Genomic DNA, 25597 nt, shown 5'->3' with positions numbered 1-25597 from the left:
TTCTTGTTCTTGGACTGTATCACTTCAAATTATCACATATTTTCATTGAAAGTGTTCACCTCGACTCTTACTTCAAATTTTAAGGTAATCCATTAAGAAATATCTAAGATATAACGTTTACAGCTTAGCTGTACTTTCTTCCTATTCTTTTCTTATTCTCATCAAAAGTACAGAAATTTTATTTGATAGAAAAATATATTTAACTTTTATGGATTTTTTTTCAAACTTAGTACAATGATAAATCCTTTCAACCTACAATTATGAGCCTCATTTGGTATAACTATAAGCCACAAGTGCAAAGTTATATAACAAAAACTGCTCATATTTGACGAATATATTTGAGCGCTACAGGTCCAAAATGTGTACACCTAATAGTAAAAATGGACCGTATTTAGTTATTTGCATTCATATTAAAGATTTGTTAACTTAGAGAAGCAAAACTATAAGATGAAAGCAAGTTTTGATACATAAGTATTGGTTTGACCAAACAAACTCGATTAGCAGTTTCTAGCTCAAATTTTCAAAATAATTATAACAGTGGACGGTCATTTTTGAATATTCATTACCAACTTTTCAGCACACATTTGGCAAGTTTTGTGAAACTCTCCTAATTAAAGGGCGTTTAGTTTCACGTTATATTGACTTAGACAATTAGCACAACTAATTATGTGTAGTACGTTTTTACCGATTGCATGGAGGTGATGATAAAAACTATTAATCTAAATTCCATGATGTTGCTATGAAGGAATAGTGAGGAAAAAATACCACTATATATTTTAAAGATTCTGGTTGGCTCTGTAAAGTAAAGGTCTGTTTCGAATAATAGTGTTGCGATTCTAAAGCTGGTGTTGGTTACTATCGAGTGTCACTTTCTTACTTGCTATGGTTTGTTGATGTGTATTCACAAAACGTCATGATATCTAATCAAAAACACCTTATGTATGAAAAAATAAGGTGCGACCAAAAAATGATTTAGTGTGCAACGTAAAGTAATGAAATAAAAATTGGAGGACAAATTGGTAGCTAAACTTGTAGCATTGATAAGAATTGTACAGCAAATGTACATTCAGTAGTTGGCTAGACAGAGTATTTTGTTTCACCTACCATAATGTCCCAAGTTGCTAAATAATGTTTTTGATTAGATGAATGTTTCCACAGCTGTAAAGTTTTTTTTTGTGTGTATAGACGGTATGTATATATATATGACTGTTTAGTTGGCACATTTCTGAGGTTAACAAAACTTGCACGTTACGCTGACTAATCGTGTTCACTCTTTATGTGCCATAGAAACTCACACGTGTCTTTTATTTGCCAATTTGTTGAGTACTGGATACTTTTCCACTTTCAAGGACACATTCCTAGTTTGTGTGAGAGTTACATGACTGACATTTTAGGTGAAATTATTATCAACAAGACAGAACCAAGCATCAGTTTTAATTTTTTCGTAACTTTTAATTGGTAAGTTTCACTAACTATTTCTCAAAATTTCTTTATATTGTCACCCGTTTTTACCGTGAGAAGCCTACCACGTCAGGTACTTACAATCTTACATATTTTCATTTTTAGTTACTCACCCATTATTACCATCCTTTCTCCAACTTTTATGTTCCGTCCATTAAGCTGTTTTATTCGGGCTGAACGTGGCCGAGTAATTAGCGTATCAAACGTGAATTTAATGTTCGTGGTTCATGTTTCGTTGCTGCTAAAAAAGAAAAGCATGCTGTAAGAGTAATGGTAAAATTTTACTACGATTCGATATGTTATGATTAGCACAAAAGTTAGCTGTGGGTGATGTTCACTAACTATCTTACTGGCCCGGCTTGGCCAGGTGGTTAAAAAACTCGAATCGTAATCTGAGGGTCGAGGGTTCGAATCCCCATCACACCGGACATGCTCACCCTTTCAGCTGTTGGGGTGTTATAATGTGTCGGTGAAGCCCACTATTCGGTGATAAAAGAGTAGCCCAAGAGTCAGCGGTGGGTGACGATGACTAGCTGTCTTCCCTCTAGTCTTACACTGCTAAATTAGGGACGGCTAGCGCAGATAGCCCTCGTGTAGCTTTGCGCGAAATTCAAAAACAATCATTACAACTATGTTACTTGCAAGTCTATCACTTCAAAATTAGAGACGACTAGCCCCGATAATCATTATGAAGTTTGACACAGAATTTTTGTAAACGTGAAAGGAAAGGTTTTACACAGATGACATTTGTTAAGTTTATGCGAAACTTGTAAAATAAACATAGATGACGCATTATTAAGGGCAACACAGATAAACCTGTACCACAACATATTTGTAACGAAAATCATAGCTATTTAATATCTTAGTCATTATTTTGAACATAGGATCTGCACCCACTAGTCGTACAAACCTGAAGAAGGCATTTTGTATACTTTCTTCTTTTATCTTCAACAATGGCTTTCATGTACTTTTCGCTATCTTATTATTCCATCGATTTTTGTCCACAGTATTTTCCACCACGTGTCTTTATTCAGATCGAGTTAGTTTTCTCTTTTTGATCATGTCTTTTTCATACTGTTTATTGCTTATTATCAATTATTTTGCATTTTTTTCGTGTGATCACCATCATGCTTATCTTGCACTGATTGTTAGAATTTATATCATACAAATCCTTTGTCATCCCGGTGGCACAGCGGTTTATCTGTGGACTTTTACCACTTGGAACAAGTTTTCAATACTTTTGATATTCTTATTAATAAATTTATCATATTAGCTTCTATAATCATAGTTTATTTTTGCCTTGCATTAGTTATCCTTATACAGTCATGTGAAAAAGTTAGGACACCCTATGAAAGCCTGTGTATTTTTGTAACATTTTTGGATATATAGATATTAAATCTCAATTTCAACAATACTGAGAGATTATAGGAATATAACTAAACAATTAAAACTGAAGAAAATACTTTTCAAGATCTTCTGTAAATGTAATTCTACAAAAATGCATATTCTAACTGAGGAAAAAGTTAGGACACCCCCACATTTATTCCAACTTAAAATGGCTCAACTTACACACAGGTGTATTACACCAGGTGCACATGATTAGAAGATCGTTACTCAGCATTTTGAATGAGGCTTTCCCTATTTAAACCTCAGACATTTAGTTTGGTGTGCTCCTGACTGTTGAAGTGAGAGTGAGCACCATGGTGAGAGCAAAAGAGCTGTCTGAGGCCTTCAGAAAGAAAATTGTAGCAACTTATGAGTCCGGTAAGGGATTTACAAACATCCCAAAATATTTTGAAATCAGCCATTCCACTGTCCGGAAAATAGTCAACAAGTGGAGGGCTTTCAAAACAACTGCCAACATGTCCAGGTCTGGTCGTCCAAGCAAGTTCACCTCGAGAGCAGACCGCAAGATGCTAAAAGAGGTCTCCAAACACCCTAACATGTCATCACGGGACCTACAGCAGGCTCTGGCTACTGTTGATGTGAAAGTGCATGCCTCTACAATCAGAAAAAGACTGCACAAGTTTAACTTGCATGGGAGGTGTGCAAGGAGGAAACCTTTGCTCTCTAAGAGAAACATCAAGGCCAGACTGAAGTTTGCCAGAGAGAATGTAGACAAAGACCAGGACTTCTGGAATAATTTTCTTTGGATAGATGCGTCCAAAATTGAATTATTTGGACACCAGAACAGAGGAAATGTTTTGCGTAAACCAAATACAGCATTCCAGGAAAAAACCCTCATACCAACTGTGAAGCATGGAGGTGGAAGTGCTATGGTTTGGGGCTGCTTTGCTGCAGCAGGACCTGGACAGCTCACAATCATAGAATCCACCATGAATTCTACTGTGTATCAGAGGGTGCTTGAGGATCATGTGAGACCATCTGTACGAAAATTAAAGCTGAAGCGGAACTGGACCCTGCAACACGACAATGACCCAAAACATACTAGTAAATCCACCAAGGACTGGCTGAAAACTAAGAAATGGAGAGTCCTGGAATGGCTGAGTCAAAGCCCAGATCTTAGTCCCATTGAGATGCTGTGGGGTAACTTGAAACAGGCTGTACATGCAAGAAACCCCTCAAACATCTCACAGCTGACAGAATTCTGCATTGAGGAGTGGGGCAATCTTTCTTCAAACCGATGTCAGAGACTGGTAGATGGCTACAAGAAGCGTCTCACTGCAGTTATTTTAGCCAAAGGGGGTAACACTAGCTATTAGGGGGTAGGGTGTCCTTACTTTTACCTCAGTTAGAATATGCATTTTTGTAGAATTACGTTTACAGAATATCTTGAAAAGTCTTTTCTTCAGTTTTAATTGTTTAGTTATATTCCTATAATCTGTCAGTATTGTTAAAATTGAATTGTTGAGATTAAATATCTGTATATCCAAAAATGTTACAAAAATACACAGGCTTTCATAGGGTGTTTTAACTTTTTCACATGACTGCATATATTTTTCATTTTTTGTATATTTTCTTGGGTGCTCTTCACGCAGTTTCATATACTTTTAATATCTTTTTCATTCAGTGTTATTATCAGTGTTCGAATATGTATTATTTTTATTAGTTGTTTGATAACACTAAGATAGTTGTTAATAGGAAAACCATGCCAAATATGCTGTTATAGTAAATTTGTTTTACATGAAATTTATTTTGAAATTTTGTTAGTTTTCTCAGGAAATTAAGTGTATGATTTCTAACATCTCAACGTACCATTATTACTTGTTTTTAATCTTTGATATTAAGGCAGTATTAGTAATTTAAAGAGTGAGAGATATAGAAATATTGCTTCAAAGGTTTTTTTAAAGGTCGCAAGTAGTCAAGGATTGGAGAGCTGCAGGTGAAAGCTACCATTTGGTCAAAACACGCAGTTTACATAAGTAAGTTTTTTTGTTTGTTTGTTTGTTTAGAATTAAGCACAAAGCTACTCAATGGACTGTCTGTGCTCTGCCCACCACGGGTATCGAAACCCGGTTTTTAGTGTGTAAGTCCGCAGACATACTACTGTGCCACTGGGGGGTATAAGTAGGTAAGAAATGTTAATCCAGTAATGAGTATATCTGATTTAAACCACTATTCTTACGTTCTCATTTATAATGATTAGCATTCGTCAGTTCCTCATTTGGGTACCTTAGCTGTTAAGATATATTTACCCATAAACTCAGTAATATTTCCTGAGGTTCGGCCATCTTAGGAGATCTAGATTGGTCCTAAATACATAAACTGAGCTAGCAATATAAAATAAGCCTTATAGTAAACATATCTCCACCAAGCAATCCCAACATTGCCAATCTTGTGTTTTTCAATGTGTGGGGCTTGTAGAAAAGTATCTTTATATCAAATGCGATGTCAGTTGGCCAAATTATTGCTGTGTAATTGACCCAAAACCCCGAAATTACGCTTTTATATGAGCTCCCCCCAGAAAAGTCTCAAAACGAGCAAATCCAAATGCTTTTTGTGTGTCAGTGTGCTGGTCTTTTAATAATTTTTATCTTGACTGCTGTAGATATTGCCGCACAGGTGCTCGAAATATACATTTTTTGGGTTCTTTGACTTTTGACCCCTTAAAATTCTTAGAAAGGCCTAAATCAAGAATATGAAAACCATGTTTGAGCGTATTTGATTGAGGCATAGCTCTACCAAGTTCAAGTTAATTTACCAAGAAGGAATGACGGTCTATGAAAAGGTGTTTGGAAGAAGAAGAAACAATAAAAAACTTACCAGCGGAGACATGATAAAAATTACAAGTAATAATAAACCTATATTTTCCATATATTAACACTTGTAACCAATGTCGTTAATGGAAATTTAATAACTTATGATTGAAAACAAAAAAAAAAGTATGTAATATTATGCTATATTCAGTTCCGACGTGGCCTTTCGCTTACTGCCAGGATTCATCAGCTATGATATTGATCTAAAACTTTAGGCGCTATTTATTTAATCATTGCTTGAAAAGCGATTGATTTTGTGTGAAATAGATTATGAAAGTTAATTTTTCTTACCATCATTTTTTTTTACAAATTAAAATTAAGGCACGTATTAATAACACATTTTTATTTATTTTTAACACCAAAAATTCAGTTTATTTTATTAATATTTTAACTTGAATTACAGTATCTAAGAACATGTGAGTGAAAGCAAACAGGTATGTAAAAATATGTCAACTACAATATACATGCCACATCTGGTGTATACGAATATTTTTCGTACAATAGCAGAGTTCAACAAGCTGGTTTATACGTAAGCCACTACTGTCATGATTATTAGTACAACTAGGACTAATTAGAAGAGAGAGCAGGAGGGCCGTTTTGCCCGACCCTCAAGCTCAAAGTAGAGCTCAAATTTAAACACATTTATTGTTATTTTATTCATTCATTTGTTATTTTGCGTTTAAGTTTCTCGACTTGTTTTTATGTGCCTCTCGATGGAACCAAAATGTGAAACATACTCTCGTTTTAGAGTTGCAAATCATGACACAGGATAGCTTTTTATAGCTCGGAATGTAGCAATTTGAACTATCTTATACTTTCAGTTGATGTGCTGTACTGTACTTTTACTTCAAATGCCAAATTTCAAGGCATTCCATTAAGAAATACACGAGATATGAAATCTCAAATTTCATTGAATTTCTTCCTTTTTTTCTTTGCACTGAAAATACAGTAAATATATCTAATCGAAAAACATACTTAATTTTTATGGATTCTTGTTAAATTTTGTATTAATATATCTTTACAACTTACAACTAGATATCAAATTTTCTCTGAATATGAACCATATGTGCAAAGTTATTCAACAAAAACCGCTCAATTTTGACCAAATTTTAGTGTACGCCAACATAATAATAAACCTGTATCTTACATGTATTAACCTTTCTAACGAATATCATTAATGGAACTTATGCACTTATGACTGAAAGCATAGGGCTCACTTTTCCTAAGGGTCTGGCATGGCCAAGTGGCTAGGACACTGGACTCACAATCTGCAGGTCCTGGGTTCAACTTCCCTTTAGACCAAACATGCTCGCTCGTCCGTTCACCCATATGGGCATTATAATGTGATAACCAGTTCCTCTATTTGTTGAAAGTTATTAATATCGTTTCAGAGAGGCAAAATTCCACCATATATTTTAAAGACTGTGGTTGGTTCTGTAAAAGTCTCCAACTATAGTAACCAACATTAGCTTTAGGATTGCAGTTGTAAAGTTAATGTTAGTTACTATCGAGTATCATTTTCTTACTCGGTGTGGTTTGTTGGTTTGTATTGACAACATGTCATGATATCTTATCAGAAACACTTTAGGTGTGAAACAAAAAGAGTTTAACTTGGGGCATGGTGGGTGGGTAAAACAAAATACGCAGCTTAGCTAACTAATGAATAAACATTTACTGTAAAATACTTATCAGTGCTATATTTCTAGCTACCAGCATGGCTGCCAATTTTGATTTCATTCCTTTACGTCACACGTTTAATCCTTTTTGGGCCACACCTTTTTCACACCTAAGATGTTTTTGACTAGATTATATACAGTAATTAAATATTCAAATTATGTTTCACTTTTTTGGGGGGCTAATAATTATCTTATTTTGTTTTCATGCATCATTGTTTTTTCCAGTGTTATTAAAGTCATGGGCCTCAAAGATAGACATTACCTCGGCCTTTCTGAGCCACTGAGAAAAAAAAACCTCTGTACAATGTGTTACCAAATAAGTTCATGGTAATTTATCTTCATTCGATCGATATTTCAGCAACATGTTCTAGTCCCAAAAATTGGTATCCAACAGGACCATAATGTATTAACTCAACATGTGGTGCAAATTTTCTTTCAACTACCAGCTAGATCGACACGTTATGGTACTCCAGATATATGTAGCCAACAAAGACATTGTAACGGATTTACTGTTGTTTATTTATATTAATATCGATGTTTGTTTCAGTTAAATATATATTTAGAAATGCAGGTAATTTATACTGTTAAATCTTAACTGCGAAATTCCTGCCTGTTTCCAAAATCTGTAGAAAGTTCTCGAGTGTACGAATCAACAACATATATTTTAAGAAATCACTTATGTATCAACAGGATTGTTGCTGAAGGAAATTTAGAAAATTTCGTCAAACTATTATAAATTGTAGGGGGCTCGGCGTAGCCAAGCGTATCAAGGCGTTTGACTCGTAATCCGAGAGTCGCGGGTTCGAATCCCGATCACACCAAACATGCTCGCCCTCCCAGCCATGGGGGCGTTATAATGTGACGGTCAAACCCACTATTCGTTGGTAAAAGAGTATTCCAAGAGTTGGCGGTGGGTGGTGATGACTAGCTGCCTTCCCTCTAGTCTTATACTGCTAAATTATGGACGGCTAGCGCAGATAGCCCTCGAGTAGCTTTGCGCGAAATTCAAAACAAAAACAATATAAACAGTAGCCATTGCAAGAGTCGGTGATACTGTATATTATTGTTGGTTTACTGTAAACCTCGAAAACTACAATTGTAATGAACGCTTATTAATCGGGAAACTAATAATTCAAGAACGTTTATAGATTTGGATCGTTACAAACCATTTAACTTCAATGAATTAACTTCATACGTTAGTATTTCTACAAAAACATTACATATCGTCGTTGATGAAAAACTCACGTGTGCTCATTGAAGAAGCTAACTAGCTTCTCGTCAAATGAAATGAACCAGTATCAACACAGAATTAATTCGCTCATTGTGAACTGTCGATAAAGTATTCAGTACCATACCAGACAGAAGACTCAGTACTGTTTGTCACTCTGTTAAACTTTTGTTTATAAATCATTATTTATAACAACTGATTTTAATACCTGTTACTATAGGTTGTATTATTGCTTGTATATAAAAATATATTTGTGTTAAGAAAGAAAATTGTATGTATCAGTCTTATTGGCAAATATCATAAACCTGGTGCATCTCGACATTTAATTACTTTAACTTCTAAATTTAGATTACAATTTCCCTCAGTTTCAGGCTATTTGAAATCGTAATACATAACATAATAAATCAGAGACTCGTCCAAGACAAATTATAATACGTAACATAATAAATTGGAGGCTTGTGTTCAAGATCTGAATCGGGGATAAAATTTGAAATGAATTAAAATTTAAATATTAGTTCAATTTGATCATGATTTGTTGTCTGAGGAAGTAATGTGAGAATACTATAGTATCACCACTAGCCAATCATAATTGAGTGATAAAGATAAGTTAAATATCCAAATGTCAAATAGCAACTTTGAGCTAAAATAGAAATGTTAAAGTACCACCACTTACTGCAAAAGATGTTGATAAATATTTCCAACATTTTGAGAAAGTTGCCAAAACTATGAAATGGCCCACCGACAAATGGTTATTATTATTATAAAGTGTTTTAACTGGTAAAGTACAAGAAGCTTATGTTACTCTCTCTGTAATTGATTGCACGAATTATACTAAGGTTCGTTAAAAAAATAATTGTAATTACTTGAATATTTAATATTTAAATGCCTTTAAACCATGGTGAAAAACATTGTCTGGTTCTTGCGCTTTATCTACTTTTAATAATTCAATATTTTCATTTTTACCATTAATGGATTAATATATACAATTCTGAATGATGGAAAAGGTATGAACTTCGTGTACTTAACATTTTTATTTCTCAATTCAGGTAAAACCTCACACCCTCTAGCTGCGAGAGAAAAGAAACTTCATGAAATTATTGTATAGAATGCAAAGGTAAAGAATAAACACCAAAATTGCATATAATAACCTCTGTAACTTTTGAGGGAAATAGAATCGGTATTATAACCCCTGAAGTGTTTGATCCCTGATCTCATTTTGTGACTCATCTATAACATAACTGTCAGGAGGAAGGAAGAGGTACAGTTAACACCTGATCCTCCCATACCCCGGAAACACGACCAAACACCTATTATATTGGTTGAAGGAGTGTGGGGTCGGTTGGGTCTGGAGAGATATTCATTTACTGCGAGGTTACTGGAGCAGGATTTATTTTTCTGATAATTGTCACATTATCATCCTCTGACACAAAAATAGTAAAACTTTGGATGTTTTGCAGTCGAATAATTTTTGTGACTAAAAGGTTGCATGGGGTCCATGCGGACCCCAAGTAATATACAGATTTGGAGCTCTGTGTCTTCATCAGGCATTGTGTGTATGGACTCACTAAGGTTATCCATTGTGATAAACAGTGATTACCTATTTAGGTCTGAAGTGAAGTAATGAGCACAACCCACTTCAGAGACGTCTTCAGAATCCCCGTGCAATGCAGAAAAGCGCCAAATCTGCCTCTGTAGGTCTAGGATTCGTGATGGCGAGAAAACTCGCTTGTAGAGAAAAATATATGTGTAAAAACGGCTGGTATGGGTAGAGAAAGCTATATGTAACACAAGACAGCACACTGGTCAAGATGTTCCAGCAACAACAACAAAAAAAAAACGATGATTATATTTGCCCAAGAATCGCGGACAGAAAATCCGTCAAACCTGTACAACATGTGAAAACCATGTCCGCGCTGATTACACCCAGTGTACGGTGTGATGAGCGTTCGTAAAATGACTGGTAAAAGACATGAGAAACACTTTATGTTTACTCAGAATAAATTTTGTTTACATGTTATCCAAAATTTAGCATTAGTTTAACTCTGAAACAAAGTTTGACTTAGTTCGACCACCCTTAGGTCGGTTCTGACTCCTAGCACATTTTTGTACAATTTAGTGTTTTTCGTTACATATTCGAGAAATCTGTGTGTTCAGTATTTTGTTAGTTTTAACTGTGAGATGTCAATCAGAGAAGTGGCCATGTATTATTGAAATATATGTCGATGACAAGTTTTGTCTAAATACGAAAAAAATGTATATAAGTAAATTTCATATTTTGTAACAATAAATCACATATTATATACTTAAGGTACTCAGTCTTTTTTTACAGTTTATCTGTATAATGCTAACTTTTCAACATACAAATCATAGCTTCAACATTATGATCATTAAATATATGCGGGGTCCATATGGACCCCATTTGTACTAAAAGGTAATATCCACCTTTACCGATAAAGTTTAATCAAACTGGACCTTCATTGCTAATGATATGTTTTAAAAGTCAATATCTGGGGTTTTGCTTTTACCTTAATGACATTAATACAAGGTTTCTCAACCTTTTTGTGCACAAGAGATCACTACACAGTCAATCTGCCCGTGAAGAAGAAAAGTCTGCTTGGGTTATAGGGTTTTTATTCATTTATATCAAAACTTTTTGGAGCCCCGACATGGCCAGGTGGGTTAAGGCGTTTGACTCGTAATCTGAGAGTCACGGGTTCGAACCCCGGTCACACCAAACATGCTTACCCTTTCAGCCGTGGGGGCGTTGTAATGTCACAGTCAACCCCACTATTTGTTGGTAAAAGAGTAGCCCAAGAGTTGGCGCTGGGTGTTGATGACAAGCTACCTTCTCTCTAGTCTTACACTTCTACAATAGGGTGATGGACAGAGCAAGTTTGTGTGGCTTTGCGCTTAACTAAAAATCAAACTAAATCTAAGTGTAAGTTAATATACACATTTAATTTATAATAGAGGACTCTGTACACAGAACAGGAAACGGAAATTATGTTCTATAATTGAGTGGTTTTTGTGGAAAATCTAGCGTTTGTAAAAACTATAACTTCGGTAATTTGATTTATATAGATAATTATTTGAACCTGTATTTATGTAGAAAGATGTACGAAATTTGTCAAAATTATAACTTCATTGTCATTGTGTTTGTTTAAGTGTAACATACCAAATAGTCAATTATTTAAGTTAGGCTACTCATTTTTACAGTTGCCCTGTTGTAAGACGATAATCTGAATTTAGACAACCTATGTATTTCGTACCTGTTTAACAAAATTTAAAATGTTAAATACATTGAATGTATAATAGCTCATAAACCAGGTTCTGGATTTGGTTTTATAATTTTTCCTAATTTACCTGAAATAGATTTTAAATTGTAGCCAGAAAGACTTGGAATACAGTGCTATTACAATTAATATTACTAATCTCTAACATATGAATTATTTTAGAATATACAGTTCTTTAGATTCACTCAAGAGTTACAAGGACTTTTTAATAATTTACTATTTAGTAGTATAGGCTAGCATGAAATTCTGGACCAGTGATAGTGCATCAACATTTTTAATACTTAACAGCAGGAATTATAGAACTAGGGGATGCTAATATAGATTCAGACAAGGTAGTAGTCATCTTTATTTAAGCTTATTTTATTTTCCAAATAGGATGGGTGGCCTTTAGACTGGGTTGCCTTCAAATGTTATAAAGGCAGTAAATTTAAGTCAGTTTAAGAAAAAGCATGATAACTATGTGAATGAAAAGGGCTAGCTTTAAGACTTGTTTAAAAATTAGATTTGTGAATGGAGCAGCTAAGATGGACCAACATGCCCAATGTTGTCCCAAAACATCATGTGATATATATATATATGTGCATTCTTTATACCTGTAAATGACTCACTTCAACAGATTTCACTTGATTTTGTGGGGAAAGAAACCTCATCATTCTCCATTTCTGATTTTTTTTAATCTTCCCCTGATGTGAATTGTAACATTACACAGAATATGCATGTAGGGTTAGACCTTTTTAATTGTCTAATTAATTTTAATATAAAATTTAAGATCAACAAGGAACTTAAGCTGTCCCATACACTAAATGTAAAAAACAACAAAAACAACTGAAAGCCATCTGTTATCATTAAATAGTTACCAAGCCTTCCTTTAAATATACTATATTCACCTTATCTGAATGCAATCAATTCCAAAAGTCAACCACCCTATTATTAAAAAAAAAAATCTTAGATGAAAAGTGATCCATATTCAACTGAAAATTATATTTGCCTCCCTTTTGCTACCACTTTCTTCCATAAAGTACAAAAAAATGGATGCATCATTATTATAAATTTTCTTAACAGTCTTAAACATCTCACTACTACTAGTTTTCTCTATAGAAAATAATTTCAAATATCTTTACCTGTTTTGGTACAAAAACCTTTCCATCTATTTAAAAAAAAATCCATATTTGATAAATATCTGTAATTCAGTTGTACAGTTAGCAATAGATATTCTTTGTCTCATTCATTTAAGATTCACTCTTTAAAATTGTAACCAACATTACATTCTTCTTGATGTCCATACTCAGCAATACATCAAACCTAGCAAACAATGATCAATTACATGCAGAGTTTCTCCAGTCTGAATCTTCTCAACCATTTCTATATTAGAAGTTAACAATAAATCTGAATTAGCATTGTTTCAGTGTAACTTAAATGTTTTTTATAGTACTTCTTGTGAAATACAGTTTAAAAAATAAATAGGCTGTACTAATAATAATGATTTTTTTTTCTTTAAAGTTGGTTACCATTAGGCTAAACTTATACAACTAACAAAATAACTATTTGGATCTTCATAGATATCCTTTCACACCTACATCCAAAAAAAAAATGTATATTAATAAACAAGGTCTTTTTTATTACATATCTTACCAAATAATCTTATAAAACTACTACTAAAAACTTTTCCTCCTGAGATTAAATAGCCTGTACTTTTCAAAGTAATTTTGTCAGCAATTTTTATTTATTTTTAACTATATTTTTGTTTGTTGCTTGTGTATTTAATTTGTCTGTTATTTAGTTCAGCTATATTTCTATTTGCCTTATATGCTAGCTCTCTTTAACCACTATTAATGGTACTGTTAGAATTTTTGAAATACATATTGACCTCAACCTAAAATTTGAGAGTAGTGTGTATTAAATATTAAGTTGGTTTTATATTAAGACACTAATATGAGGTTTCCCTAGTATGAATAATACACACTAAGCTTGTTTCTTATAATAGAAGAAACAGATTATTGCAAGTGCTTGCATCCTCTTTAATTGTGAGATGTTTGGAGAAGTTCTTTATATTGTTGTTGTTTTTTGTAAGTTAATTAAGTTTTTTTGCCTAATCTGTTATTGTAGTTATCATTCCATGTTATCTGATTAACAATGTTGTCTTTTTGAATCCTTATATTTGAAATTAGAGATTGTGATATTTAGTAGCAAAGTTCTAGCTAGGCAGTAATTAATTATTGATTTTCTGATATTTTGTAAAACTTGTGTTGAATAATTTTTTTATTTATAGTACTGTGGTAATAATATCTTTATTTCATATAAATAATGATGGAACAAGGACTTGTTTTCTGAGAGGTAGAGGTATTTTGGAGTTCTTTGGTTGATTTTGGATGCTCTCAAGTTGGTATTCTAGCAATAAGTTAAACAATAATGGAAAGTTAAGTTATAAGTATATTATGTGAGTTATAATGGAGATTAATGAAGCTAATGTGTCAAGCTAGAAGCAAACGTTTGTAGTTTTGACTGGGTGGGAATAGATGTTAACACATTATGTAACAAACTTGTTGGTGAGAGATATAACTTCTTTCTTTTCACCACCATAGACTTAAATAAAATTATGTGGCTAAGTTATCATTAGAAAATAGTATTATGAACAGTCACATGTTGTAAAGGATTTGACAATATCTCATTGGCTTAGATTTTATTAAACAGAAAAAAATTAATATGGACTTTATGAAAGTTGTCATTGCAATAAATGTTATGCAGAAATAAAGAAATAGTGATCAGTAAATTCTCTGCTTGCATCTAAATTGTATTAAGTGAAGAATTAAAGGAGACATTATAGAGGTATGCTAATAAATTTAGTGGTAAGCCTGGACTTGTAGATTTTGCTGAACGTAGCATTGAAACCATGAAAAACTAATATTTAGTAAACCACATTCTTTTAGCTACTAAATTCAAAGTGCTTCACAAAATGAATATAATGCTTTGTGATGGATTGATAAAGTCCTTCATTTCTCAGACTTCTTCAGTATTTATCCAGGGTGTTCGGAAAGTCACTATGCACTTATATATTTATTAACAGAAAAAACTGCACAGTGACTTTCCAAACACCCTGTAGTTAGCAAAAACTGTATGTCCAGTTCAGTGTGGTTTACAGAAAGTTAAACTAGGTCTCAGAAACTGATAAATATCCATTGCATCTTATAAATGACAAGAGGAAGATTCATTAGATTGAAGAGAGGCCTAAAACTGTATTTGTAACTAATAACAAACTTTATGAATTCAAAGTGATGCCTTTTGTTTTTAAAAATGCTCCTGCACCTCCTTCAAAGACTCATTGATAAGGTTCTTGTACTGATGACATTATTGTTTTGTCACCAAATTTTGAATCACATCTCGAAAACCTAAAAAATAAATGGTTGATTTAAATCTTTACTTTTCTCAAGGGAAAGTGTGCAAATTTGATCTTGAAGGATCATATAAATGTGTATTTTTCTTGTATTATGATTTATATTTTTTTGGTGTTATCTTCGCTGTTGTCACTTCAGTACGGTCTTGTTCTTGTAGATGTTAAGTGTTAAACATATCCTGTGAACAGAAGGGAGAACATTCTTAGTCTTCATTTTTGTGTCATGTGGCATATCTAGGTTTTCATTTTTCACCTCAAGATTCTATGACATTAAAAACAGTCTGCTTCAGTTTTCAATCAAACTTCACATAATTATAAGCAAGAATCTAGAATTTGAATCCCAAACATTCTTGACTTGCTGAAGAGATATCAATAAATCTTTATAAACCACCAGTGAAGTCTGATTTTTGAGATTGTGTGCTAATCAACTTACACAATTGATGGACATACGTGTAACCAATAGAAAGAGCAGATTCTCCTTTGTATTATCTTTTTGAAATTGGTAATAGAATTGTCCTGTTATGTGATCATGGTTTTCATACTATGAATGACTAAAGAAAATTAATTAATTCGATGCACCAGTATGTTGTCTGTGTAACACTAAGGTCACAATAAGTCACATTTTACTTTCTTGGAGTTGTTATGACTCTCAACGACAGCACCATTTTAAACATGTTTTGTCCCAAGATTTATCCATAATGTTAGTGTTATTGGTGATGGTGACACTGTTCACCTTGGAAACATTTTTAATCTTTTAAAGGCCATTAATCTTTTTAATTCTATTTAAGTTTTTAATTTATATATTAGACCTTTCTTAATGTGATTCCCTTTTAAGAATCAAAGTACATCTAGATGGATTTGAAATTAGAAAATGGCCGTAATGTTAAATAACTTGAATCCAGGACTGGAAAAGCCAACTTCAGATGACTAATGCTACTGTTTGAACTATCCATTAATCATCCTGGCAAGTTATTATTAAAATTTTGCTACAAGTCTTTTAAAACTTTTATTACTTTACTTTCTGAAAATGGCCATAACGTCAAATGGCTCGGAACCAGCACTGGAAGGGCCAACTTCAAGTGACTGATGGTGGTTTTTGAATTTACCTGTTACTCTTCATGGCGAGTTATGATAACTACAGTTATATTACAGAACGTTCTTTACAACTTGTGTAACTCTAGTTTTTCTTTTACTGCTGTAGACTAGATATAAACATTGTTTTTAATGCTATCTGTATTTTTTTTTATTTTACCTTAATTTCCTTTTATGAATTTTACTAACTTTAATGTTAACTATTTACCAGATGTTTGGTGCAGATAGCCTTGCTGCTGTGTGCCATAAAATGCCAAACCAACCAACAGCCGTATATAGCTTACTTAGAAGGTTGAATAAACTGTAGTAATTTTGAAACAGTCTTTTCTAGTGGCTGATATATGTTTTGTATTCTGAAATGCAGGTTTGAAAGCTATGTGATTTATTTTTGGACACCCATATTTTTGAGACTTAATTAGTCTTAGGGGACAGTTACAGATTTAAACATAAGTGGAAACCATTTTGGTTTGAAGTTAGTACAACTTCAAATTCATGTTTTCATCTGTTTTCTATTTATTCTTTTTTTTTACATAACATTTCATCTTTGTTTCTATTTCTCCGTAAAATTCACAAAGATAAGAGTCGAGAATTTGTTGATGAGTTTCACGTTGATGCTTTAAATTGTACTACATACTTGATTTATTCAACAAAATATTGTTTAGTATCACAGAATTTGCTAAATAAATAATACATAATGTTTTATTTTTAATTATTTCAATTTATTGTATTGCTGGAGTTATTGTCAAAATGATCAGTTGGTGGGCTCCAAACAGAGAAGGCACCTAAATTTCATCAATTCATTAAATTCAGAATTATGGTAAAAATTAGTATGTAAGATCTAAGGTTACTCAGTTTGACTTAGCTCATGAAAATATTTTTAATCTTATAGATCACATTGATACTCTTTTAAAACCATCACACTTTCTTTATCATAAGAAAATAATAGTAATCTTCACCTATCTCTGTAAAATAGCTCTTCTGTCTATGGGACCATCCTACTAGCTTTCTCTGAATCCTTTCCAGTATGTTATAAAAACTAATTTCTGAATAATTTGACCATTTGGAAAATTGTGTATATTTTGTATGTAAATGTAAATTGGTGAAAATATATGGATAGATAATTTACTAAAACCATGAAAATGGTGTCTGAGATGTATGATTGGTGTTGAATTGCATGGTTTGTTAAGTGTAATTTGGACAGTGATAAAACTAGAAGAGCTGGGTTATTTAATTGGTTACCTATGAGAAGAAATTACATGATTTAGTGTCACATGAACTGGGTAATTTAAATTCTTATTATATTGGTTGTCATAAAAAATCAATTAATCAAAATTAGTTTTCATTTATTTCAGTAATCAGTTAAATTGAGTGTCACGAAAATAATCAACTAGTCAGAATTAGGGTTTCTAGTTATTACTAATTTAGATTATTCCAATTATCTGAATTAAAATATTGCCACCAAACTTGTTTGCTCTGTCTTTTTTTATGGCAAAACAACTAAGTTATTTCAAACTGCTGACTTTTTTTTTTTTTTTGTTGTTGTTGAACTGCTGACAGAAAAGAAAGCAGTTTTTTGCACAGTCACTGCTATCTGTTTTCTTTAGTATCATTTTTATTGTGGTAAACTACTGAACAGAAATAGAGAAATGGGTAGAGCACCTACCTCCAATTTTTTTTGTTTATATGTATAATAATTTGAGGAACACTATTAATCAGTTATTGGGTACATCAATTAGTTGATTAGCAAGTATCACTGATTGCTCAGCTCTACTGCTGGGATTGAAAATAGTGGTCTTTCTCTAAAACATCAGCACTGGACAAAGGAAATTATTTATATACCATAGAAGTTCAAACAAAAGTTTACTAAAAGTACTGTTTACCATAATTCACTGCTGCATTATATCAAACAGCATTTATAGGGATGAAAACCCATAATTTATATAAAATATGAAATTCCAGAGGTCTTGGATACAGGGCTTTTATGAATTTTAAGCTGTTGGAATATACAACTTTTACAATGATTACAACCTTTAAAAATCCATCTGATAATAATTTGATTTACTGCAAACAGGAACTGTGTGGAACATTTGTAAAATTATTGGGATATATCTGGCTAAAGGTACATTCTAAACTTCTCATAAATGGGAAAAATTCATAATTATTTTATACATCAAACTTACATATTAAGGATCTTTTGATCATATTATTCAGGTAAATTACATTATCATTTTTTACACTACTTGTTATTTGGACAATGTAAAGGTTGTGAACTTGGTGTTTAATTTTGAAACAAAAACTTTTTTATAGGGTACCACACACAGATTAACCACACTGGGGTAAAGAAAAGACTAGTTACTTGGATTCTAGAGAGTGAGATAGTTGAAGGTTGTTATTAATGATATCCGGTCGTACCTGTTAATAGTGGAGTATTTCAGTAATTAGTCTTGAGTCTTTGCTCATTTTTTATTTATATTAATGTTCATATTGGCATAATTATTAAAATTTGATGATGTCATTAAATTCTTTGGTATTTTGAGTTAAGAATATTAAAGATTACAGAATGATAACCTTTGATTATGGTTAGTGCAAGAAAATATATTTAAATCACACATTTAATATACGTAGAAACCAATTCAGTAGAGTGACTGAAGGAAAGTATCTTGGCATAGGTGGTGAAATCTCTCAAGTTGTATTTGTAAACATTGATTTCCAGTCAAAAGAAGTATCTCAATATAAATCACTAGTTTGTCCTCACATGGAACATCATATATGTATACAGTTTTGTTTATTATATCTAAAAAAGATTACTAATATATTGAAATTGAGATTCAGACAAGAGCTAATAAAATGTTTCTAGTGCTAGAAGGATTATCTTACAGGTAAACATTTCTTAACTTGTTTTCTGCAAGAAAAAAAAAAGTGATCTTACCAAAGCTTATAAGCTTACCTCAAAAATTTATAGAATAAAGGACTAACATTTTTTTTGTTATATTTATAATGTATTAGGACAAAAAGGCACTGTATTACCATTGGAAAAATATAGCTAGTCTCCTATTAAGACAGTTTTATTTTTCTAATACATTTAGTTGCAAATTGTGTTTGTCTTGGCAGTATGGGAGGCCAGCACTCCACTATGATTTCTTTAAAAGTGAAGGGTAGGTTTGAATTGTTCTTTCACTGAAAATAGGTGAATAAGGACAGTCTTGAAGATCTATTACAAGACACACCAAACATTTGTACTAATTTCTTCATAAACTCCTTAATTTGGTCAGCTTCTATGATATCTGAAGTTTGTTTATCAGTATAACATTTGAGGGACAACAAGGAGTCTGTTGGCCCATCAAGGCTGTCTTGTATAAAAAAAAAATAATTTAAATCTAATACTGATCAGTTAAATATTTATTGAGCCTTCCCTTAAACCTCCTTAAATTTACTCTGTCCTCCAGGCCTAAAGGCAACCTGTAATAAAGGCCAATCTTCATGTTAGAAAAGTAAAACTGTCTAAGCTGAAAATGACTTGTATCATGCCAAAACCTATTTCTGTATCCCCATTTCTGCCATGATCATAACTAATTGCAAGAAGAGATGATGCAGCCATATTATCAGTTTTCTGAATAATATAGAAAACCTAGAGCTTTCTAATTTAAAAAAAAAAAATTGGGGATCTTCACTTGTCATCATTTGACAACCTTTCTTTCCTAGGTATCATCCTACTGGCCCTCCTTTTTCACTTTTTTAAACAGTTCATTGTCCTTATGATAAGGATTGTGAGACTAACTATTTGAATAGAAAAGAGACAATGTTTCAAGAAAGTGCGAGTTCTATATTTTGAATCTTGATCCTTTAGTCATACTACATGTGTGGTTTTTATACAAATATCATTTGGATTTATAGATAAAACAGTTCAATCACCTCCCCTTTCAAATTCTTTCTTTCAATGAACAACATGACAGTAAGTATGCATTAAGTTTTTTATATTTTTTACTTTACAGGGATGTGGAGAAGAGTTTTGTCATCAGCGTTTCGAACTGGATTTCAACTGAATTGCTGTTCTATAGCTCCAAGAGAGCAAGTTAACATCAGAAGTAAACTGCTCAATTCATTTTCATCTGGTGTTGAGACACAAAGGTTAACCACTCATCTTAGGAAACAGCCTAACAGTGTGTTGCCTATTATTGACAATCAGTGGTAGGTTCCATTTAACTAGATTATTCATAATTAAATGTGCAAAAATTATTTATTGATTTAGTAACACAGGATTTTTGTATTATTATTAGTTGCAGTAGTATGAAAATCTAAGTGTAGTATTAGAAGTGTGTTTGTGTTACAAAAAATGTAGTGTTGCAAACTATTATGATGTTGTAATTTAAATGTTTGTATTATTTGCTGGAGAGAGTTTCTGCATGACATGATTATGTATAACTCCTATAAATTTTCTCAGTGTCTAGATTTAATGTGGCCTCTTGAATTTTCTAAATACTTGGGAAGAAACATAGCAGCAATATAAAAATACCAGAAGTGGTGTTGATTAGTTAGTCTGTTAGTTATTGAGTATGTTAATCAGCCAGTGTTCAGTTTGGTTCATGGATATGAGAGGAATTTTAACAAGTGACCATTTAGTTTTTGTTGCAGGTTAGACCTATTATTTAATGAGTTTATAGAACTTGTGGTAGAACTGGACTTTGCATTATGTATTACTCAATAACAAAGAAAGCCTGCCAAATGGTATAATAAGGAACATTTTTCAATATTAGGCAGAACTTGCTTACTTGAGCATGTTAAAGATAACTTGAGGGAAGATTGTACAGTTAGAAGGGAAAATAGCAAATCTTTTGCAAAATTTGTTTTTTGATGAAGAAAACAACAGATTGAGAGTGGATATCAAGAAAACAAGATAAGAAGAGAAAATTGGGGATAAACTCATAAGTTTAAGAAATTTGTATTGATAAATAAACTGGAAGATTTAATGAACAGTAGAAAGGCTATGAATTTGGTTAGAAAATAAAGTAAGAGATTGAAAAATTATCATGAGAAACATCTTGCTCTGTACATTATAGGTAATAATATTAAAATGTTGTATCTTGGGGAATGTGTAATGGCAAGGGTTTTTCTAATGACTATTAGATGGCTGAGCTTTTAAATGTTTTCTTCTTTTATACAAAGAAGATAGTAACATTCTTAACCCTGAGCATTCTACAAGAAATATTGGAATCACCCTGAATCTTGTAGATCTATATTAAACTCTTGGTGGAAAATAAGAAGATGGAGTGGTTGAAATAAAATACAAGGAACAGATAAAGTTGTGACCCTCCTTCTACTGTAAACCTGGTGCTGTGCCTGTTTCTTTTACAGTGAGCAAAGTGTATAACTGGTATAGATGTGGTGTGGTCTCCCACAACTGTTACCTTACATGTTAGGGCATTGTACTCCTTGGGTTCTCTTCAATTTGCCTTCTGAAAAGTGTGCAGTACTTGTCCCCCACTCCACCATTCCAGTGTGGGATTCTATCTGTTATATGAGTGAAGATGAGGTATCATATCAGAAAGTTGCATTTTCAAACATAGCTGGGAGGGTTGTTGCATGCTACAATGCAGATATGTCATGTGTAGACATGGAATGTTAGGGGGAAAAACTCAAGGCTATTGGCAAACAAAAAATGCACATAGAGAGAGCAGCACAAATCAAGGAAAGATATTACTTGATGAGAAGTAAGTATCTGTCAGAAATACCTTTTCAGCATTGGAAAATGTTTATGTTTTCAATAGCATTACACAACCTTTGAACACTAAACAATCTCAAAATGTAGTTTGGATACATTCTATTCCACTATAACATTATATCAGTTATGAATTTGTTAACTATCAAAAAGTGGCTTGTATTGGTGTACAATATTTAGATAGATGATAGGTGTAGACCCAGTACACCTTATAAACAGCTGAAGTGGAACTTACTGGATATTTGTGACTTCATAAAATGGTAGTTTAAGTCTACAAATATGCAGAGAATTTAGCATGCCTCACCACATTGTTACAGTCTATATAACCATATTTGATCATACTTTATTTGATTACTGCATATTAATAATTTCCAAGAAACATGCTAATACTAAAGGTTACCTAATAATGTTATCTTCAAAGCACAACAACTCCTCCTTGTTGGATTTACATAATTCATCAACTACATGAAGGTGAAAGTTTCCTAAAACAGGTTTCCACATCATATCAGAATCTTTAAGCTGCATTCAGTAACTCGACTAGTGCATCTTTATATGGAATAATATGAATACTTTATCACACTGGAGGAAGAAAAAGTAAGAGCTTTTAATACAGAAAGTCTAAAATTTTGCTCTAATTTAACTTCAGCAAAGTAAATGTCATTGTTATGGAAAAAGAACTTTACGACTTAAGAAACCATGGGAATGGAGATGAATATAGCTCCTGGTACCTTTAACAAGATAATAAAGAACTTTTTGAAGTTTACAAGTTTACAGCTACATCATAATATCAGGGGTTATTTTCATAAAAAATATGGCTTTAAAAATTGAATTCACCATACTCCTACTCAAGCACATCTGTCAAGTCACCTGATTTTTGTACCTTTGGTTTGGTTAAATGCCATTTTGTGTTAATGTGTATAGATTTTGATAGTTGGTTATCCCTAATGTTATGTTTCATGCCATGGCTACTTGCCATATTTCAACATTGATGTATACTTTTTTAAGGATGTCACAGTGGCTAAAACTAAATAATATGATTTTGTTACAAATCTTTTCTAGATAATTTGATAAAACATGGATGAATCAGAAATATAAATTCTTGAAGTTTGCTCTAAGATTATCTTGACATTCTTTAACAAATATTATTACCATTATAACTGGTGTCAGGCATAATAAAGGCCAATCAGAGTTTACACTATTAATGATAAAGTAGCTTCATGGATATCACATCACTTGGAACATCATTTTTATAATGTGTGGCAAACACTCACTGTTTAGTAGCTAAGATCACTTCTTTCTTTGTCTAAAATTATAGTAGCTTACTTTTATGATTATTATAATATCATAATTTTTGAAGATGTAGGTTCTGTAAAAGTTTAGATTTATTGCTAAATAACAGAAATATTTCTTTAAACATGAAACAACTTTCACAAGTACCTTTCATCATGATACTGATAACTATGCAAATGAGTGACAAAAATAAAGGTAATATTTTGTACATAAACTAATTTGTTGCAATTATAGAACAGATACCCCCACCCCTTTAAAAAAAAAAAAGACATTCAAAGCTTTGAGTTTCATAACACACAATTTATACTTGGGGTGAAATATTTGATCCACTTTTTAAATAACTTGAATTACTTGTGATATAAAAAGATTCAAGTGGCTCAGAAATTGGACTTTAGTTAATTGGTAAAACTTTCCAAGCTTTGTTTACACAGAAAAAAAACTTGGAAGTTTTCGTTCCAGAAAAAAAGCAAAAAAACTGAAGCATATTGCTGGAGAACTGGAAGATAACACACCAAGAAAAATTGCAGTAAAGGACAATATTTTAAATAATTAAACAGATTGGAAAAATAATAAATTATTTTCACAGGAAATGGTTTGAGAAGATATGCTCAAATGTATTTTAGAACAGGAACAAATTAAATTTAAACATCAACATATGTTACTAATTTAAGCTATAATATACTATAGAAAGAGTAGCTAGAATATAAAAAAAAAGGTTTGAAAAATGATATAATATTGAGGAAAGCAATGGAGTAGTTTAAAAGATTATGTGAATTTTAAACCAATACAGATGGGTATTCGTTCGACATAAATGTAAACTCAACAGTATATCATCAAAACACTGAGGAAAAACCATTTGTTTACACTTTCTTCTTCATTCCAAAGCATAATCTAGTGATCAAGAAAATATGAATGTGAATATTTTTAATTACAATTTTTAGGATTTAGGTAATTATTTTTGAGTATCAAAAAAACTGAATTCCAATACAATACTTGCCTCTTTTTTAGTGCTGCCCTCTACATGCATACTTTTCCTTTATGCATCCCACAAGCCTTCTGCTCCCCCCTTATTGGAATTGTAAAATTCCAACATGTCTTTTATTAAATCATCATTTACACCTCCTAACCAGTTGGAGCATGACATGATCACATAATGCATGTGACTCCCTCTACACTTCTTTACCAAACTATCACTTCTTGTTTGGCAGAATTTGAATTCAGACATGCTCTATTGTTTGTTTAAAACTTCATGTTTGACTTTGCTTTTCCCATGAAGTTGTTCTTTTTCACATTAATTTGCCTTCATTCAACCTGTTTCTTGTATTAGTATTTATCAGTTAATTCTAGTCACTTTATTTCTGCACTCAAATTTGGTGAACCTTTCTGTGAAAATGAAATTTGAAATTACTGCTACCATTTTGGATGTTACACCAATGACCAGCATTTTTCTTAGGCTTCAGGTACATGTGATCCAATGGTGGACTTATCTGCTTTTATATCTCAGGAAATGAAAGTTACATGAGATAACCTTTGTCCCCAGATATTGGTCAGGCTCCTCTAGAACCCATTGAACCTGTGCAGGCTGATAAGAACTTTACCTTTTTCTTCCTCCAGAGTTTGCCATTTCTTCCCATTCCCAATCTGAAGAGTATCCTAGACCTAATTTAGTCTTTATGGATTTTGTGTCTCAAGTTTTTGAAATTTTATCCTTTTTCCCAAAGTTGTATACATCTTGTTCTTTCTTAATGCAAAGACAATCTTCTCAATCCATTTTGATTTTTCCTCCTTCCCATGTGATATTCAGGTTCATGCTGACCACTTTGCCTTGCATTTAAGTGAGAGAATTAGTATGCTCTCTCCCCTGATAAGTTAACCCTTTCTACCATTGTGTTGATTATCCATTTTTAGATCAGCATCTGTTAAATTCCTTATTACCTATTTGAAATGCAGCTCCCAATTCAAATGTCATTTGTACCCATGTCCAATATTCTCTCTTGTGTCTTGCCCTTAATAACATCAGTAGTGCCACTTCTCCACATCTATATCTACATCTTTTCATGGATGCATTCCATGCATCACTTTATCTAAAGCTGTAAACAGAAATCCTAAGTGGTTTTTTCAGATGTCCTTGTCCTTTTCTCCTCTACTTTAGCCCACATATTATTTTTTGCTCTGGTGTTACATGGTTTCTTTGTTCTTAGGACCTTAGAGGAAACTGGCTTAGGTCAGTTTA

The 25597-nt window shown here is 32.5% G+C and overlaps 1 protein-coding gene across 5 annotated transcripts in view; it reads left to right on the top strand.

The window, feature by feature from the left end:
* The first annotated feature begins 1399 nt into the window (after window positions 1-1399).
* Window positions 1400-25597, top strand: part of mRpL35 (mitochondrial ribosomal protein L35) — a 31020-nt gene continuing 6822 nt past the window's right edge. The window contains exons 1-3 of one of the 5 annotated variants that reach the window (XM_076515509.1): window positions 1400-1458; window positions 4773-4844; window positions 20351-20546. In XM_076515509.1, the coding sequence (XP_076371624.1) occupies window positions 20353-20546 (194 nt within the window). In that variant the 5' untranslated portion in view covers window positions 1400-1458; window positions 4773-4844; window positions 20351-20352. Of the gene's footprint in view, window positions 1459-4772; window positions 4845-11554; window positions 11646-18655; window positions 18744-18770; window positions 18793-20350; window positions 20547-25597 lie in introns of those variants that run through there. The other 4 variants (XM_076515487.1, XM_076515518.1, XM_076515490.1 and 1 more) reach the window with 4 other exon arrangements.

The sequence above is a fragment of the Tachypleus tridentatus genome, chromosome 1 (genome assembly GCF_004210375.1).
Source record: "Tachypleus tridentatus isolate NWPU-2018 chromosome 1, ASM421037v1, whole genome shotgun sequence".
Classification (NCBI taxonomy): Eukaryota; Metazoa; Arthropoda; class Merostomata; order Xiphosura; family Limulidae; genus Tachypleus; species Tachypleus tridentatus.
The sequence above is the reverse complement of the archived record's forward strand: the minus strand, read 5'-3'. Positions and strand labels throughout refer to the sequence as shown.